At 39.4% G+C, this 20,493-nt stretch overlaps 1 protein-coding gene across 1 annotated transcript in view; it reads left to right on the top strand.

The window, feature by feature from the left end:
• Positions 1-20,266, top strand: part of LOC131432913 (myotubularin-related protein 9) — an 80,053-nt gene extending 59,787 nt beyond the window's left edge. Inside the window, exon 5 of the mRNA XM_058599492.1 lies at positions 15,276-20,266. Within this exon, the coding sequence (XP_058455475.1) occupies positions 15,276-15,289 (14 nt within the window). The 3' untranslated portion in view covers positions 15,290-20,266. The remainder of the gene's footprint in view (positions 1-15,275) is intronic.
• The last annotated feature ends 227 nt before the right edge of the window (positions 20,267-20,493 follow it).

The following is a 20,493-nucleotide window of genomic DNA, read 5'->3' as shown; positions in this document are numbered from 1 at the left end:
TTCTATTTCCAATAAAGAATATCGACTTGATGATTAAGAGGAGAAAGCAGGGCTCAGAATTGTGCATGTGTAGGATGATACAAACGTAAATACAAAATGAAAGGATCAATTTATTTGCTCGCCGAACGCAAAAATAAACAAAGTAGTTTTGGACTTCATGTCCATGAAATTAGTGATCCGAGAAATAAACCAAGTAAAAAAACTGCTGAGGGTCTGCTGTTGCTGTTTATTTTCGAAGGACGATCCCATAGTAAAGTTGTGAGTGATGCGCTGCCGTGCACATCAGACATCGAGCTGGCTTCGTGCACTTGGCTGTCTCATGACGATCATTGTAGCAGTTGAGACATACCTTCATCCTTTCGACAAACTCCAGCCGCCTGGTGGAAGTCCAACTGGTGAAAATGTCGCAGTAGTAAAGGAAATGTCTTTCCTTGCATACGTAGCATAACGGGAACTTTGTGACGTTCGGCTTATCGCACTGCTCTGGACTGCTTGCTTTCGGTTGATCACATGGCTGGTTCCGACGGAGATGTTTAAGTAGTTTGAGAGCAGCGTCTTCTACGGGATCTAGCAGCTCTGCTCGGTTCCATTTGTGAACTCCCTTAGCTGTGAGCTGTGCATTATGTTTGTCGTATCGCTCCTTCAAATGCTCAAAACAGGCTCGAATAAAATTTTCTTCGGATCTCGATAGATGGCCATCATCACCGAGAGACAGACAATAACCAGTGAGGGTCTCCACAAAGCCTCTGTCAACTAGATCTTCTTTCGCGGACATTGTATCGAAAATGTACTTTACTGAACACACGTGTTTATAGGTTTGAGCAAGACGAAAATGAAACTGATGACATTAGAATAATGACTGATGTATGCCGTTCGCTCGTGTTAAGCTGACATTCGCCTTCGGGCGGAGATGGAATCTGCACATATCTCATGATGGGTAAATAAAGGTGCGCACATTTGATTTCGAATGGGTTCGTGGATAGATTAGCGTTGTTTAATGGAGATAGCGGCTATTTCATTTATTTAGCACATGTAATTTTCTTCTCCGCTGATAAAGTTCATGTTACAATGGCGGCGTCGCCATTGCACAACTAAGCAATCACATGTCAGAACACATTTTCTGATCGGTATTTCGCACTGTGGGAAAGGTTTACAGTGAATTGAGTACTTCCAACTGACCGTTTCTATCGATACGGATGGATTTTCGCCGCACGATAGAGAATGCATAATTGAAACACAGACAGCAGCGGGCTGTCACAAACATTTTTATTTTCTGTGCGAACTGAATGTGAACGACTATGAAGATCGTTCTTAAACTTGAACAATGGCGGTTTCGAGTTGTTAATTGCACTTTCTCACATGGTAGACATGAATTTCAGTTTCTTCGTAGTCAGTACACTTGGTTGTTGTTGTATATGTACGGTATGAAAAACCGTAAGAGAATCGTAAGAAAATTTCACATTTCGACCGTCGCGACCGATAGACTTCCGAAAACTGCAACTGACAATTTTCCCGTCGATGATAATCCTGGTCACGGCACCAAAATATGTTGGCGCTAGCCGGGACCCTACGTTGTGTTTAATTAAATCCTCACCAGGATATTTCCGCGAAGCGACGGCAGTATTTTGTCGGTCGATCTTACTTGCATTCGCACTGCAGTAAACCGATAGCGAACAGCAATGCAACTAACGGGTTGTTGTGTTTAAATTGTACGGAAATATGAAGTCTGGGACGACTTCCAACTTAAGCCTGGGACGGCTTTCGTGCAGATTGGGACACTGCGGACACTTCGAATACATTAAGCCATGGTACGGCTTTCGCACGGGTGGGGACACCGCGGAACACTTCGGATGTGATGTAATAAACTGGTACGCGTTTATTCCTGATTAACTGACTAGTATATTAAAATGACTATGACAAACAATTACTATGACTACGACAATCACGACAAATATAAAAACTTAATATACTATCGAAGTACCGTAGTACTGTAGTACCGTAATACCGTAATACCGTAATAGGTATCGTGCCTGATCTGATCTGCACTGCCCTTATATAGTTTGCGTACATTATTATATGAACAAAGTTTGTCTCTACCGGAAAGCATATTACGTGGAATATGCCGGAAAGCCTATATCGCATGAGAATATGATCGCAAACTCTGTCTACCACTATCATAACTGCTCGAATGATAAAACTAATCTGTTTCTGCCGAATGTGCAGTAGAGCTCGGTTAATTTGTCTTCAGATATGTAAATTGGCATCAACACAAATAAATAATTTATGTTTTTTTTTCTCTTCATCTCACTCACGAAAAACTGCGGTACACACTCATACGGTGGGTGGATAAAACGTTACTATTGTAGTACAGTAGTGAAGTAGTAACGCGATTGAAAAAAAACAGACGGTCAGCGCACAAAATAGTTCTCTAACTCATAGCAATAAGAAAATGTATAGAAGCAAGGTTACGAGGTACGCCTCCTATCCATACAAATCTAAACTCTTCACTCAATAGCTACGTAATGATCACGAGCAATATTTATTTATTTATTTATTTCGTCAAGCAAATGTAGACTACATATAAATGGTTTACAATGTTTACTTAGATACTACGCATTATTTCTACGACTAAGCTGTAATTTCATTTCATTTTTGGACATACAAAGGTCAAGATGTTCGCAATATTGATTGTGGTGGCGCATTATACGATTGATTGGGCTATATTTTGCCTAATTTGTTCTAATGTTTCTTTCTAAAAATAATTTCCTGGTTCGTAATTGACGGCTAGGTGTATAAAAATTTATTTGCGATAATAAAGAAAGTGATTGAATGCGTTGAGAAATAATGTCGCTGATAAAACACAGCATTGCAAGGTCGCGGCGTTCTTTAAGTGTTTGAATATTGATGAGCATGCAGCGTGCTTCATATGATGGTAGAAGAAATGCTGTCCAGTTTAATTTGCGAAGTGCATATAAAAGAAATTGTTTTTGAATAGATTCAATGCGTTCTTCGTGAATAATATTGTATGGATTCTATACTAGGCTGCAATATTCCAGAATAGGTCTGACATATGTACTGTATAATATTTTAATTGTGTATGGGTCCTGAAAGTTATGACTGAAGCGTTTAATAAAGCCCAGCATGCTATTTGCTTTATTGATTATAGTATTGTAGTGTTCCACAAAAGTGAGCTTGGAGTCTAAGATTACGCCTAAATCTCTTACAATTTTACATTTTTCTACAAGTTGATTTCCTAGATGTATGTTTGTGGATATAGTTTCATTTTTCATTGTTGTTGGTTTTACTTCGTATGTTGTTGTTGTTGTTGAATTTTGTATAATTTTGTTGTTTCCGCTTCCGATGTTTCCGTCTGAGGTTTGCTTTTTCTGCTTGTTTTTCTTGCAGCCGTCGAATGCGCTGTTTCTTGTCATACTCACTCCAGTCGCATTTCCATATTTTTTTGCTGCCGATGAAGCGCCAGCCTGAGGTGAGTTCCGAGTCAGCTTTTTCTTCTGGTGAAGGTTTAGCGTTGCAAGTGTCTTTTTTTTCCTATTGGTTTTAGTGATTTGTTTGCTTCCAATTCTTCAGCTAGAGTTTTAGACTGAGTGTTTTTCACGTCTTTAGCGACGATATTCGAGATTGATTTGACTTCATCTTTCAATTCTTCCAAAATAGAATTGAATGCAGCGGTGGGGATTTCGACAAAAAATCGAACCGCGCCCGATGAGTGTTCGAGGCGAAAAATCCACTGTATGTATGAGAAGAAATCTCTAACTAGGCAGTGAGCACAGGAACAAGCCAAGACCACTGTCACTATGCCTATGGCTTTGTTTGTCTTTGTTTCTACAACATCGTTGCGCTGATGACTAATGCTCGGAAGTATCCATGCTTCTATAACAAAGTTTCTACATCAAGGTTTCCTGTTACAATACAAATTCAAAGAAAAAATTGTTGAGGGCGCTGCAAATGGTTTCGGTTTTTTGGGGAACCGATACTTTCCGTCAGGGAGACTCTTTTTATATTTTACTCTATCGGTCTCGTTGTCCGGTTTTATTTCCCTCTTTCGGTGCTCTTCTTGGCTTGAGGGAGTTGTTTTATCTTCCGCGTCCTTTCGCTTCATTCAAGTTCATTTTTCTTCGTTAGTTGCTGTTGACGCTTTTGTTGTCTAGTGACCACTACAACAATGCCACTAATTCCATGCTTTTCACAGTCAGGATGAAGTCTTGATAAAAAATCTGCTACAACATTGGCTTTACCCTGTTTGTAGCGAATGTCCATTTCTAGCCCTTGTAATTTCAGACGCAGACGCGTTAGGGTTGACGAAGTTTCTTTTAAATGCCAAATTGAAATTAAAGGCCTGTGATCAGTATATACAGTACATTTCTGATTATAAATAAAATGTTTAAAACGGTTCTCCGCCCATACGATGACTAAAAATTCTTTTTCAATCGTATGGTACTTTCTTCTAGCACCTACTAGACCTCTACTTGCATATGAAATGGGTCTATCGCTCGATTTTTCATTAGAGAGTACTGCTCCAATAGCGTACTCGCTTGCATCTGTCGTGATCACGAACGTATCTTTATTTTTTTTCATAAATACGTTTATTTCATAGGCAATATACATAAGTTTTTCTTCGCCGTGGCATCCACAATACATAGTACTTTAAACCTAATACATTTCGAATATCATATTAGTATGTTGGTATTCATTAGTTAATCTAAACACTGTTTTTATCAAACGAGTTGCTGTTATAAATTACATTAAATGAAATACATTTATTTTGTACATGATCTATTTCAGGTTTGTTTGTATCAGTTCATCACTTTTATTTAAAATAAGATAGCAGGCTATTGGTTGAACTCATGGAAGAGAAAACAGTCTAACATAAAATGAAATTTAAATTGGAACTCCAATGGACTTAATGAAATAATAAAGAAGTTTCATGTAAGGAACGTCACGACAAGCAAGAATGTCGCGAACTGGGACATTGGATAGTCTACCTTGGGTACGTAAGGAATTTATTAGTTGGGATCTGACATCACGATACTCCACGCAGGTCCAAACAACATGGTCAATATCGCGGTAACCTTCGCCACAAGCACAATGATTAGTCTCGGAAAGTCCAATTCGAAGTAGATGTGCATCTAACGTGTAGAGATTGGACATGAGTCTGGACATCACACGAATGAAATCTCTACTCACATCCAGTCCCCTGAACCATGCCTTTGTAGATATTTTAGGAATAATTGAGTGCATCCATCGACCCAGATCATCCCTATCCCAAGAAGCTTGCCAGCTGGCAAGTGTTCTTTGGCGAGTCGCGCTATAGAATTCGTTGAAAGCAATCGATCGCTCATAAATTTCACCCTCAATAGCACCACGTTTGGCTAAAATATCGGCTCTTTCATTGCCTGGAATGGAGCAATGAGCCGGGACCCAAACTATTGTGATTTGATAATAATTATGCAATATGACGTTCAGGCACTGTTTTATTTTGCCCAAGAAAAAAGGTTAATTTTTGCCAGCAGCGTTTGAGCGAATGGCTTCAATTACACTCAGACTATCTGTGAAAAGAAAATAATGGTTTGGAGATAATGTGACGATTACACTCAAACTATAATGAACTGCTGCTAACTCTGCTATATAAACAGACGCAGGTCCTTGAAGCCTAAATGAAGCCAAAACATTATTGTTGAATATTCCAAACCCAGTAGCTTCTTCAATTCGCGACCCGTCCGTGTAAAACATTCTCAGAGTCAATATGCCTGAACTTACTTGTAAATATTTTTGGGATTTCCATCGAGCGTAGGTGTTCCGGGATTCCACGCACTTCGCGCTGCATGGATGTGTCGAAAAATAAAGTTGAGTCAGGGACAATTAGGAGGCTGACACGGATAGGAATATATCTTGAAGGGTCGATTTCCGGTGACATATGGTTAAAATATACTGTCATGAATCTTGTTTGAGATCGAAGCTCAACTAGCCTTTCGAAGTTATTAATAACCAGAAGATTCAGTACCTCACATCTTATTAGCAGTCGCGATGAAGGCTCCCAAAAACGATCTTTCAATGGAAGAACTCCCGCCAGAACTTCAAGACTCATTGTATGTATCGAATGCATACAGCCCAAAGCAATTCGCAAAAAACGATATTGAATTCGCTCTAATTTGATAATATCAGAGTTTGCAGCAGAACGAAAGCAAACGCATCCATATTCCATCACTGAAAGTATCGTTGTCTGATACAATTTTATTAGATCTTCCGGATGAGCACCCCACCAAGATCCTGTTATTGTTCGAAGAAAATTTACTCTTTGTTGGCATCAGAAACCTAATGTGTCCTCCCCACGTGCATTTGGAATCAAACCACACCCCGTATCTTGCAATGGTTTTTGCAGATCAATAGCTTTGGGTCCAGTAACTGAAACTACGCCATCATCTGCCATTTGTCTTAGTGTACATGGGGTTACTAGACACCTGTCAATGTCATTCACGTAAAAATTATAAAGGAGCGGAATGAGGCATGAGCCTTGCTCTAGACCCATGTAGCTAATTCTGAAAGTTGCCAAATCGCCAATGCATGCGTTTCTCTGACAAAAGGTTGTGCAAATAATTATTTATTACCGCTGGGAGTCCATGTTGGTGGAGCTTGTCTGAAAGAACATCAATGGAAACTGAATCAAATGCTCCTTTAATGTCTAAAAATTTAGATGCCATTTGTTGCTTTTGAGCGAAGGCAATTTTGATGTCAGACGAAAGTAATGCAAGGCAATCATTCGTCCCTTTATTTCTACGGAAGCCAAACTGAGTATCTGACAACAAACCGTTCGTCTCGACCCAAGTGTCGAGACGTCGTAGAATTTTTTTTTTCGAATAATTTTCTGATGCAGGACAACATCGCAATGGGTCTATATGAGTTGTGATTGGAAGCTAGTTTGCCCGGTTTCTGAATGGCGATAACTTTCACTTGCCTCCAGTCAGGTGGAACAATATTTTGCTCAAGAAACTTGTTGAACAATTCCAACAAACGTCTTTTTGCGAGGTCGGGCAGATTCTTCACCAAGTTGAATTTAATTCTGTCCAGCCCAGGAGCGTTATTGTTACAAGACATGAGTGCTATGGAAAATTCCATCATTGAAAAGGGGCTATCAATGGAACCGTTATTAAGATTCCTAAATAATGCTATGCGTAGGAACAGAATCTGGACAAACTTTCCTCGCAAAATCAAATATCCATCGGTTCGAGTATTCCTCACTCTCATTTCCTACGTTACGATTCCTCATTCGTCTGGCCGTATTCCAAAGAGTGCTCATTGAGGTTTCTCTTGACAAACCTTCGACAAAATGTCTCCAATAGCTACATATCTTGGCCCGAAGTATGCTCTTGTACTTGGTTTCTAATGTCAAAAATTTTTCAAAATTCTGAGGAGTTCCTCCTCCTCGTTTTAAAAACGTCTTGAAAGCATTTTGTTTCGCGTGTTTAGCATCTGAGCACTCTTTGTCCCACCAAGGGTTTGGAGGCCTTCTGTTAGACGATGGACCAAGAAATCGTTTGGTTTGGGCTTGTTCTGCGGCCTTCAGAATCGAACAAACTAGGAAGTCATATTCTTCAAGTGGGGGGAGCTCTTCCATTGAAGTTAAGACACTTGAAATTTTACTTTGGTATTTAATCCAGTCAACATTTGTTGTCAAATCATATGGATATTAACTGAATTAGCAATGCCTTTGTTACTGCTAATTGAGATGATGAGTGGTAAATGATCGCTACCGTGTAAATCAGGAAATACTTTCCAGTTGCAATCTAGTCGAATTGAAGTCGAGCAAAGAGATAAATCTAATGCACTTGGACGTGCAGGAGGTCTTGGGATCCGTGTCATGCTACCCATATTTAGTACCGTCATGCTAAAATTGTCGCAAATATTATATATTAGAGATGATCTGCTATCATTGTAAACGGAACCCCACATCATTCCGTGCGAATTGAAATCTCCTAAAATCAAACGAGTAGCAGGAAACGTATCTTTATAGTTCGGTCTAAGTGTGTCAGAAGTTAAAAAATTCCGCAATTATTCGAAGGCTTTTCGATATTCTTCTGTCCAAACAAACTTAACATTCTTCCGCAAGAGATCGTTCAGTGGTTTACTTTTCTCTGCTATATGTGGTATAAATTTTCGATAAAAATTTACTTTTCCTAAAAATGAGCGGACTCCTTTAACCGTCCTGGGCGCTGTCATTTCTTTAATTGCCTGACTTGTTACAAAACACATTTGGTTTGAGGTACATAACCCCACTTATACGGGTGCAATCTGGCTCGGAGTGCACCAACATCGAAATCGAAAATCTCAAAATGAGTGGGCAAAAATGGCCTGTCGTGTTTTGACGCAGGAAACAATCAGACATGACCAAATATTTTTCGTAAATGAAATTTTAATGCTTAATTCGCTGCCTTTACAACTTTTTCGTGCACGAACATTTTTATTTCATCCTAAAATTACTCTTAGTATCGTCTTTGTGATTATCGATTATGCCCGAGTTTTGAGGATTTTTGGATAATTTTTGTTTAGAACGTACTCGAAAATAATGAAAAAACTTAATAAAATCCGCAAGTTTTTGTAAAAAAAATTACGACTCAGACCTAGTCTAGTGGCCAGTTTTGCCCCACCAGACAGTGGCCACTTTCGTCCCACCGCTTCGTTTTAATTTTACGAAGTCAAAAAACAAACAAGAATTATTTTAACAAAATATCACTTTGTTCCCGGGAATATATTCTACAACCCAAAGAATCTGGAACTAGAAAATTTTACTCTTGACGAAAAAATAGATACTTTCGCACTCACCGACTTCTGAAGCTCAACTGATTGGACGACATGGAAAAAATGCTTTCTACAAGAAGTATACTCTGCGAGTGCCGTAATCTAGTTCCCTTCGAAAAAATACATGATTTAGATTTCGTTGTAAAGTTATTTGAAATATGGTTAGATATTCTTATCACACTACATTTTTTTCATGAAAATATAAAAACTTGTCATTTTTTTTTTATTCAACAATATAATATAATATTAAGGCACACTGCTTAAGCTCTAAGATGCCGGTTTTTTCTAATTTTAGTTAACGACTAACATAAAACTGTAATATTGGTGTTGAAATTGTCTATTCTCTAAGGGATTCCAGTAGCTTCGACCTGGCGTCACGATACTCTACGCACGACCACACGACATGCTCGATGTCCTGGTAACCGTCGCCACAGGTGCAGAGATTGCTCTCCACGAGCCCAATACGCCGGAGATGTGCGTTGAATGTATAATGATTTGACATGAGCCGCGACATAACACGAATGAAATCGCGACTCACGTTCATCCCCTTGAACCAAGGTTTCGTCGATACCTTAGGGATAATGGCGTGTAGCCATCGTCCCAGTTCGTCATTCGTCCATGAAGTTTGCCAACTTTCGAGAGTTTTCTGACGAGAAATGCTGAAAAATTCATTGAAGCAGATTGGTCTTTCATAAATATCACCTTCTAATGCGCCCACTTTAGCCAATGAGTCTGCCTTTTCATTGCCCGGAATGGAACAATGCGAAGGGACCCAGACTAACGATATTGAATAAGACCGTCCAGATAAAGTTCTCAAATGTTCCCGTATTTTCCCCAGGAAATATGGGGGATACTTTCCTGGCTTCATTGCCCGGAGAGCTTCTATTGAGCTTAGACTGTCCGTGACAATGAAGTAATGGTCTTTGGGCAAGGTTTCAATGATCTCGAGGGTGTACTGAATAGCAGCTAATTCTGCGACGTAAACTGAAGCCGGATCACTGAGTTTGTACGAAGCGGTGATGTTCTGATTGAAGATACCGAAGCCTGTGGACTCGTTGATGTTTGATCCGTCAGTGTAAAACACTTTTTCGCAGTTGACTGTTCTTAGTTTATTATAAAAAATATTAGGGGCCACTTGAGGGCGTATGTGATCCGGAATTCCACGAATCTCTTCTCTCATGGATGTGTCGAAAAACACAGTAGAATCAGAAGTATCCAAGAAATGAGCACGATTGGAAACAAACGAAGAAGGATTAATATTCTGAGCCATGTAATCAAAATACAAGGACATAAAACGGGTCTGAGAATTGAGCTCGACAAGCCTTTCGAAGTTTTCAATCACCATCGGATTCAAGATGTCGCATCGGATTAGCAATCGATATGAGAGATCCCAGAATCGGTTTTTCAACGGTAAGACGCCCGCGAGCACTTCGAGACTCATCGTATGAGTCGACTGCATGCAACCTAAGGCAATACGCAAACAACGATACTGAATTCTTTCCAGCTTGATGAAATGAGTGTTCGCCGCGGATCGGAAGCAAAAGCATCCGTATTCCATCACGGACAATATCGTTGTTTGGTATAACCTGATCAGGTCTCCTGGGTGGGCACCCCACCAAGTTCCGGTTATTGTGCGAAGAAAATTGATTCTCTGCTGGCATTTTTGTTTCAGATACCTAATGTGACATCCCCAGGTGCCTTTGGCGTCGAACCAGACCCCGAGATATTTGAATGTGAAGACCTGAGCTATGTTTTCACCCCCTAGTTGAAGCTGTAGTTGTGCTGGTTCTCGCTTCCTTGAAAATACAACCAACTCAGTTTTCTCCGTAGAGAACTCGATACCCATTTGAAGAGCCCATATGGATAAGTTGGCAAGAGTATCTTGTAACGGCCCTTGCAGATCGCCAGCTTTGGGTCCTATAATAGACACAACGCTGTCGTCGGCAAGTTGTCTTAGCGTGCAAGATGTATTGATACATTTATCGATGTCGTTTACGTAAAAATTGTATAAAAGGGGGCTTAAGCATGAGCCCTGAGGAAGACCCATGTAACTGAATCGTATTGTCGACAAATCACCATGCGCGAAATACATGTATTTCTCGGACAATAGATTGTACAAAAAGTTATTCAAAATTGGTGAAAGACCATGCTGATGCAACTTCTCAGATAGGATATTTATGGAAACTGAGTCAAAAGCCCCCTTGATGTCTAGGAAAACTGATGCCATTTGTTCCTTACGAGCAAATGCCATTTGAATTTCTGTTGAGAGCAACGCAAGACAATCGTTCGTTCCTTTGCCTCTGCGGAAACCAAATTGTGTATCTGAAAGTAAGCCATTAGTCTCGACCCAATTGTCTAGACGAAACAGAATCATTTTTTCGAACAATTTCCGGATACAGGAAAGCATAGCAATCGGCCGATACGAATTGTGATCGGAGGCTGGTTTCCCTGGTTTTTGAATGGCAATAACTCTTACTTGTCTCCAGTCATGTGGGACAATATTATCCTCAAGAAGCCTATTGAATAGATTCAATAAGCGTCTTTTGGCAGAGTCAGGTAAATTTTTCAACAAGTTGAATTTGATTTTGTCTAACCCCGGAGATTTATTGTTACACGATAAAAGCGCAAGTGAGAACTCGACCATCGAAAAAGGTGTTTCGTTTCTGTTTGATGAAGCGACGCGCATGATTGTCTGTTCCGGAACAGAGTCAGGACATACTTTTTTAGCGAAATCGAATATCCAGCGGTTAGAATATTCCTCGCTTTCGTTTGTGGTGTTTTTGTTGCGCATTCGTCGGGCTGTGTTCCAAAGAGTGCTCATCGATGTTTCTTTTGTTAATCCGTCAACAAACCGGCGCCAGTAACCGCGTTTTTTTGCTTTAATTAAGTTCTTCATTTGCGTGTCTAACGTTGCGTAATTACGATAATTATCAGGTGTTCCATTGGTTCTAAACTGTTTGAACGCGGAGGCTCTATCAGCGTTCAGTGATGAGCACTCTTTGTCCCACCACGGATTGGGAGGACGGATGTTAGTTTTCGCGCCAGGTACACGTTTCGTCTGAGCTTGAATCGCAGTATCGAGAATCAAGCCAGCCATAAACGTGTACTCTTCCTCCGGAGGAAGTTCTTGTGTTGTTTTGAGTTTCTCAGATATCGAATTTGCGTAGTTTTTCCAATCAATATTTCGTGTGAGGTCATACGAAACATTGATTGTCTCCGATGGTCCTAATCCGCTGGCGATTGAAATTACGATAGGCAGATGATCGCTACCGTGGGGATCAGGGATCACCTTCCACTTGCAATCTAACCGTAGCGATGTCGAGCAGAGGGATAAATCCAGCGCACTTGGTCTTGCTGGTGGTGCAGGAATCCGTGTCATTTCTCCCGTATTCAAGAGTGTCATATTGAAGTTGTCGCAAATATCATGGATCATAGTTGATCTGTTATCATCGTGAAGACAGCCCCATCCCGTACCGTGTGAGTTAAAGTCTCCTAAAACCAACGTCGGTGCAGGAAGGAGCTCTACGATATCACTGAGCCGCCGATGCCCAACCGAGGCTCTTGGGGGAATGTAGATGGAAGCAATGCAAAGGTCCTTGCCTTTTACTGTTATTTGACATGCGACAACTTCAATGCCTGGTATCGATGGGAGGTTAATTCGATAGAAAGAATAGCACTTTTTGATCCCCAAAAGTACTCCTCCATAGGGATCATCTCGATCCAGACGAATAATGTTAAAATCGTGGAAGTTTAGGGGTACATCAGAAGTTAGCCAAGTTTCGCACAATGCAAATGCGTCACATTTCAGATTATTCACTAGAATTTTGAGAGGATCTATTTTCGGGGTGATACTTCTACAATTCCACTGTAAAACAGTGATTGAATCCTTAACCTCAAAGGGTGACTTAGCCATCGAAGGATACGATCGCTGAAAGAAGGGGCCAATTTGCAGTCATCTGCTTCAAATATGTTTTCACTGTAGGCATGAATGCAATTAAAATGCTTTTAAGAGGGTCAGATATGTTGAAATTTTTGAAAATCCAGTCCACAATATCTGAGAACTTGATAAGTCCAGCACTAAGTTGGTTCTCAGATAGATTTTCGGGGACGCTTGGGGGGTTTGATGTCCCAGGAAGTGGTGGGAATTCTTTCGTAGAATTTAGATTTCCTAGACCAGGAGCATTTTGCTTCGGTTTTGCTTTAGCACCACTTCCTCTAGCTGTAACTTTTAGAGGCCCTTCTGAGGATATCTTCGAACCCTTACTAGGAAGCTTGTGGGAGGATATATTTCTTCTCTTTCTATAGCTTTGAGGGACAGCCGAAGATGTACCTTCCAAAGGGTCGTCATAATCACTCTCGTCATTTGACAAGCAGGCATATGGGTTCGTTATTTGTTTGGGGGGAGTGGCACTCTTCAGCATATCGGCGAAAGAGCGTTTAGAATGTTCTTTCAGAGAACGCTTCATTCTGTCACCGCGAAGTCTATACGCGGGACATGCCGAGAGGTCATGCGGACCCTCCTTACAATAGAGGCACTTTTCAGTATCCTTACCGCAAGAGCCATCCGCATGTCCTCCCCCACAGTTGGCGCACCGGGGCTTATTGCAGCAATGAGAAGCTGTATGCCCCAATTGTTTACAGTTGGTACAGTTCATTACTCGCGGTACAAAGAGACGAACGGGCAGACGAACCCGGTCCAAGAGGACGTAGTTGGGTAAAGCCGAGCCAGCAAAGGTAACTCGATAAGAATCTGATTGGGGATAAGATTTTGTTCCATCCCCGGCGATCGATACTGAATGCAAGCGTTTGCAATCCAGTATCTTGACATTCTTAAGTAAGGGGTCTTTAAAACAACCTGCTCCGTACTTAAGAATGTCCTCACAAGTCAGAGTCGAATCGGTTACCACGCCGTCTATTTCGACTTCACGAGCTGGTACGTACACGCGGTAGTCCCGCGTAAAGTGCTCATTTCGAACAATCTCGTTTGCCTGCTGAGAGCTGGTTAGTAAGACCCTGAGCTTGTCTGGTCGTACTTTATCTATTCTTTTTATAGTAGAATATCGCGAGGACAGGTCACGAGATATTTTCAAAGTATTCAATTTTTTGTCGATTGATTTGGTCCGGAAATATACAGCATAAGGTCCGACCGGGAGTGCAAGCCCATCCGGATAGCTCTTAATGCGAATCTTACTGCTGTCAGCAGAAGTCTCCATCTTATCATCGGGAGGGGGAGGATCAGGTTCAGAGTTGCTCATGTCCTCACGGATAGTTGTGAGGATAAAATGATGAGGAACCGATAATAGAAAGGCGGGAGAATAAACAATGAGAAGACAGTACTTATCTTAAAATCCGGCTGATCGTCCACCAAGTTCTCGCTTTTGCAGATCGGTGTATCACCGCAGATGGTGTGTAAAAATCCTCCACGAGGAAAAAAAACACAATTGTCTATAATGTTCAACGTATAACGGCACTTTTCACCAGAACACAATATACAGTGATATCACAATAGCACCCGGCACTGGCCAACTGTGCCTATTGATACTAACACTCGCTAGCACACAGAGAGAGCAAAATGACCTTGAGAATGGATTAAAACGCTCGACTGGACAAATGTTAAGAGAAACGTAAATACGCATCCGATCACATCGACTGTTGATTTGGAACTGAGAAAAAAAACTTGTCATGTTACTTTTGCTAAAAGTGAAAAATGATCAAAACTATCAATACTAACTAATATGAGGGTCGCTGCATGCCCCTTTAATGAAGATTGGTGATGCTCAAGCAGACTTCATCAAGCAGATTGCGGAGGTTCTTGACAAATGAAGACATGTAGTGGGTATTAGCCCGGGCTACGTTATTTTGTTCGATTCATTAATTGCTTGAATAAAAATAACGATCTAGGAGTAATCCGTACACTAAGAACAAAAATCTTGTTCAAGACAATATTTGGGCAAGGATCGTCTCAAATAAAGAGTTACGGCGTCGCAGCTACTTCCTCTAGCAGCACGTATGGGTGGGGAATTCTAAATTCTCCGAGAGCTACTCGGTCCAAAAGAACCCACCAGAAGATGATGGAAGTTCTCTGTTTCATTTGTTCAATGCATTCGTAGTTTGGTAAAGCTCAGATGGTGTTTGTTGACAAATGATTCAGACGGGTTTTGTTCTATCGTTTCTATTGATTTGTGAGATACTCTCGACTGTTACACTTCTACTGAATAGCATTTGTGCTTCCGTTTCCGAACTTTATAGCCTATTTCTCCTAATCTTAACATATGCGGGCGCAATCTCCCTTTATATGATTTTCCCTTGTTTGGAAGTTCGTCTCGTTTTGGTTTTTGAAACAGCTCTCTGGGTGGGTAAACTATTATCATTAATCTATTTAAACTTTCCTGATCTTGGTGCCCTAATCTCCAATTATAATCTCAAAATGAACCAACACTAATTTCTCTCCATTCTTTCAGGTACAAATTGTTGACCAAGCCAGACGATCTTTACCGACCGATCGACAACGGACGACGCAAGAACAAGGACGAAACTTTTACGGACTTTGAAGCACTTATAAATAGATTAGTGCAATTTCTATTTAATTGCAATTTATGGCAAAAATTGAACACCGAATGTAACTCGACGGCTACAACCTGAACAGTGAATCGAGAGTCGATCTAGATTGCCTAGAATATATTACAACGACTACATTTTCTATTAAATTTGTTGCAAGAGTCAAGCTAAGATGCTAAAGTGTACAAAACTTGACTAGGCTAGTAACAATCTGACAAAAAATAACCTGTTAATTAAGGTTACAACGACTACATTTTCTATTAAATTTGTTGCAAGAGTCAAGTTCAGATGCAAACATGCTCTAAATATGATATGTATATCTTGAACTAAATAGTAAGTCTTGCCGGCTTGGACATCTGAAAACATTTGATGTCACTTGACTGTGCTTCTGTTCTCTAGATTTAGTTACAACTGCTATAATTTCTATTAAATTTGTTGCAAGAGTCAACTTCAGATGCAAAAAAGCTGCGAACGTAACAAGCCGGCCGTCAAAATCTTGTGCTAATTACTGTTCATAAACAGAATATAGGGGCGGTGCATGTCCCCTTATGTACGAAGCTTGATTATAACCTTGGAAAAGCTAATCTAGTCTAGAGATGGATATCCTGAACTAAATAGTAAATCTTGCCTTGTTAGTTGTCCTTGAACATTTGAAGACATTTAAGGTCACTTGTCTAAGCTTATGTTCTCTTGATTTAGTTGACAAGACGGCCGTCAAAATCCAAAATATATAATCTTCTTAAGATTGTTGCTCTCGATTATCTGACACAGGTTTTTTTTAACTAGTCAGTTCTCTAGATTTAGTTACAACGATTTCATTTTCTATTAAATTTGTTGCAAGAGTCAAGCTCAGATGCAAAAAATGCATCAAACGTGGATGTTCTTGTGTTAATTACTATTCATAAACATAATATAGGGGCGTTGCATGTCCTCTCACTTACGAAGCTTTATTGTAGCCTTGGAAAATCTAAGCTTTTCTAAAGATGAATATCTTTAACGAAACAGTAAGTCTTACCTTAATAGTTGTTCTCTAGATTTAGTTACAACGACTACATTTTCTATTAAATTTGTTGCAAGAGTCAAGCTCAGATGCAACAATGCATCAAATGTTACTAGGCTATCACAACCTCAAATGACGAATCGTTCTGTGATTATTGTTCTTGTGTATCTAACAACAATTGCCTGTGTTTTTGTTCAATAGATTAAGTTACAACGACTACATTTTCTATTAAATTTGTTGCAAGAGTCAAATTGCACAATGATTGATAAAGAAACACGAAAACATATGGAAACATTTATTGTAGTATTATTTTTAAGGAATTTTAAGAGGAGAAAATTGTGATTTAATATAATTTGTCATCAACGCTAAAAGAACATAACTGAAAACGACGTAGTATATTGTTTTTAGAAAAATATATTCGGAAAAAAAAAGAAATCAAGATACAACAATAGAAGCCTTCACTCCCACACCTCATCGCGAGTCGGGTAAAGTATATATCTTGCCCGGTCCAAGAATATCAATTAGCAGCCTCATCTCGTCTAGGGTGGCGGGCCCAGGCGTCCGCGAATACGCCCAACGACGGCGAACCCAGGCCATGATTTCCAGTAGTAGTTCTCACAGACACTACACACAAGCCGGAACTCGCCGAGAGCGATCCTCCCGGCAAGCACCCACCAGAAGTTGACGGTGTAGCAGGAATGCCTGGAAAGAAAAAAATAAACAAATAAATAATTTATGTGTTTTTTTTTTCTCAATGAGAAAAAAAAGTCCTGCAAAATACTCTATTTGCACAATAAATGGCTCTAATTCGTCTACTGACCCGTGGAATTCCGGGATACATTGTATTGCCTCTAGCATTGGAAATTGGTACCCACCGTTATTTCTAGCCATCCTGACTTCTTTAACCTTTTTACTGGAAGTTGCTATAATAATTTTTTAGCTGTAAATAATTACGATCTTGACCGTGGTTATGGTCGACATTCATTAACGTAAATAAACTTGACCTAGTCTCACATTACTGGTCATTGTATAGTACAAAGCTTCAACTGCTACGAGCCCTGCGTGGTCGAATTTCGTTTGCATTGGCATTTTTGTTTATTATTGAGCCAGCCTAACTCGGTGCTCTCAAATTTGTCATGCACACGGTGCGCAAACCAAACTGTCTTTGTTATTTATCATTTTTCTAGAAGTCGTCGACCTATATTCGATCGGCAGTAATTACTTGTTTAGCAATTATCTAAAAATATTGAAATATTTCCTTCCTATCTAAAAATATTGAAATATTCACTCTGAGACTGACTAACTAACCGACAGCCTCTAACTCTTCCCAACTATGGGTTTTTAAACTCCTAACATCTTCTTTCGGGTGAAGCCCGGTGATTTTAGTACAAGCCGAGCTTGTGATTCTAAGTAGAAAGTTCATCCGACTTTCTCCTGAAGTTCTACCGAAAGCCGAGACCACTGTCACTATGCCAGAGGCAGTGACCAGTGTCCGTGAAAAAAAATTAGCTTTAGTTTTACAACATTGCTCCACTGACTAATGCCCGGAACTGTCTATGGTTTTATAACAAAGTTTCTTAAACATCGTTGCGATGACTAATGCTCGATAATGTGCACGCTTCTATAACAAAGTTTATACATGAAGGTTGCGGCTACGCTGATATGAGAGTTTCCTTCACAATTTCCTACTTTTTCCTATAATACTAGCAAATTCAAAGGAAAATTTGCTAAGGGCGTTTGTCCAATAATTGATGATTTGCGAGTAGGTTGTGGAGGGATCAGGGTCATTTCACCGAAGGCCGTTTCGCCGAAACTCATTTCGCCGAACGGGCCACTTCGCCGAATGTCATTTTGCCGAAAGCCATTTCGCCGAAAAGGTAATTTCGCCGCTTCCTGCAATTGTCTTAATATTGTAATTGGAATTGATTTAAGATAAACACAAATGAATGATAATACGTTAACACCCGTTTTGTTGACCTACAATTGTACTTCTTGAATAAAGATTGATTCGTGAACCTCAGAACGGAGTTTCCAAGGAAACTTGTTGACTATTAGCCACTAAGCATCAAAGCAAGCGCTCCCGTTGTGGAGAGTATTTTGAATAAATTGTTATCCCTCGCGGATTTCGTTTGATGTGAATTGTTTGCCCACGATTCCTATGGTGAAGTTTGAAAATGATAATATTTGGTTTCCCTTTAGACATCTATTGTCAGGACCGCAATTGGGTTTTAGTTAATCGTTTTTAGTGTTGGTGATTTGAAGTTATTTTTTTCAATGAGTCTTCTTCAGTACTAGTTTCAGTTTTTGTTATATTTATTTATTTATTGATTTCTTTCGTCAAGCAAGTGTAGACTACATATGAAAATGTACAATGTTTCCTTATACTACGCATTATTTCTACGATAAAGTTGGGTTTTGATTTGATTTTTTGACATAGTTAGGTCAAGATGATTACAAAATGTATTATAGTGACGCATTATTCGATTGACTGGACTATTTTTTGCATAATTAGTTTTATTGTGTTTTTCTAAAAATAATTTTCTTTTTCATAATTGGCGTCCAGGTACATACAAATTTAATTGTGTTAGTAGTTTAGTGTTTGTATATTGATGAGCATACAGCGTGCTTCATATGATGGTAGAGGAAATGCTGTCCAGTTTAATTCACGAAGTGCATATAAAAGACATTGCTTCTGGATCGATTCAATGCGTTCTTCGTGAGTAATATAATATCACTAAAATCTCAATTAGCGAAAGAAACATTTATTCATTTTATTTACAGGATTTTTGGAATTTCTTTCAGATGTTTGTTTTCAGCAATTTTAGGAATCTTCATCCGATGGTTCTGATATTGGTCAATTAGGGTAAAAAAGTGCTGATGGTTCACAAACCAGCCCTCTTTTTACTGCTATAATCTGAGTTTGTTCAGTATTTATTGTAAAACTGTAACGTGATTTGACGGAATTCGAACTTTCAAATTTAGAGTTTTGAAATACACTGAGGTCTTGAACTTCGGAAATCCGCGCAAAACATAATAATTTTTCTTGATGCCAAATATCTTAGACACGCATGAAACGTCTAGATCAGGTGTAATCTAAAAAAAATTTCGAAGTCAACTTTGGGACTTTCGAAAAAAATTTGAGATTTCTGAATTCGATTTTTTTAAAATTTTCTTAGAAATGCATGAATCGTCGAGATCTGGTGTAATCTCGAGTATTATTTTTTTGAAAAAAATAATCGAAAATATTATGTGTCAAAGTTGACTCAAAAAAATCCCAACGTTTCATGCATTTGGAAGACAAAACAAGAAAACTAGATAACTTTGAAAAATCGCGTAACTTCGGAAATTCGCATACAAAAAACTCTTAAAATCCACATAAAAATACTATCATCGACAGTTTTCTTCTCATTGTATTTCCACTAGTCTCCGACTACGCTTTTTCCACGTTCGGTTAAATGTCATGCAAATCTTTCCAAGAGTTTGTGTTCCAATTCTTTATGCTTATGCTGTTCCAATTTTGTTTGTAAGTGAAGTCTGCATTTATTGCTGTGAAGATACCACCTCTGGATTTTTTTTATTGCAAAGTGATACCATACGATTGAAAAATCTTAACTTCTAAAGGCCCCTGAGCGGCGTGGATTTCTCTAGATTGAATTAACTACATTACACCTCGAGTGTTGGTTTCGAACTCTTTATTTCACAATTGTATTTCTTAACGCTAGGCCCTGCTCGGGCGGTGGCTACGTGACCCTTTTTAGCGCGTCAGCATAAAACGGTCGGTGGCAATGATCGCGCTTTATGCTGCGTCGGAATTTCGATATCATTTATTTATTTTAACGATTGAAGCGGGCCTGTATCCACCACACGCCCTTTCTTATTGAATTAAAAAGTAGTCTCCAGTTCTAATTCTTAAATCTATCATTATAAGTACAATATTGTTATATGACATGTTATTTTTAGATTGGATCAACAGAAGATCAATAAAAAGATTTTTTTTTCTTCAATTTCATCGAAGTTAGTTCATATGTTATTTTTAAAGTTAACCAACAGAAAATCAATAAATCTCCTCAATGTAATAGAATTTACTTCGTTATATTCAATTTGATTAACAGAAAACAATA

This window comes from Malaya genurostris, chromosome 2 (genome assembly GCF_030247185.1).
Source record: "Malaya genurostris strain Urasoe2022 chromosome 2, Malgen_1.1, whole genome shotgun sequence".
NCBI classification, from domain to species: domain Eukaryota; kingdom Metazoa; phylum Arthropoda; class Insecta; order Diptera; family Culicidae; genus Malaya; species Malaya genurostris.
This window is presented reverse-complemented; position numbering and strand designations above follow the sequence as displayed.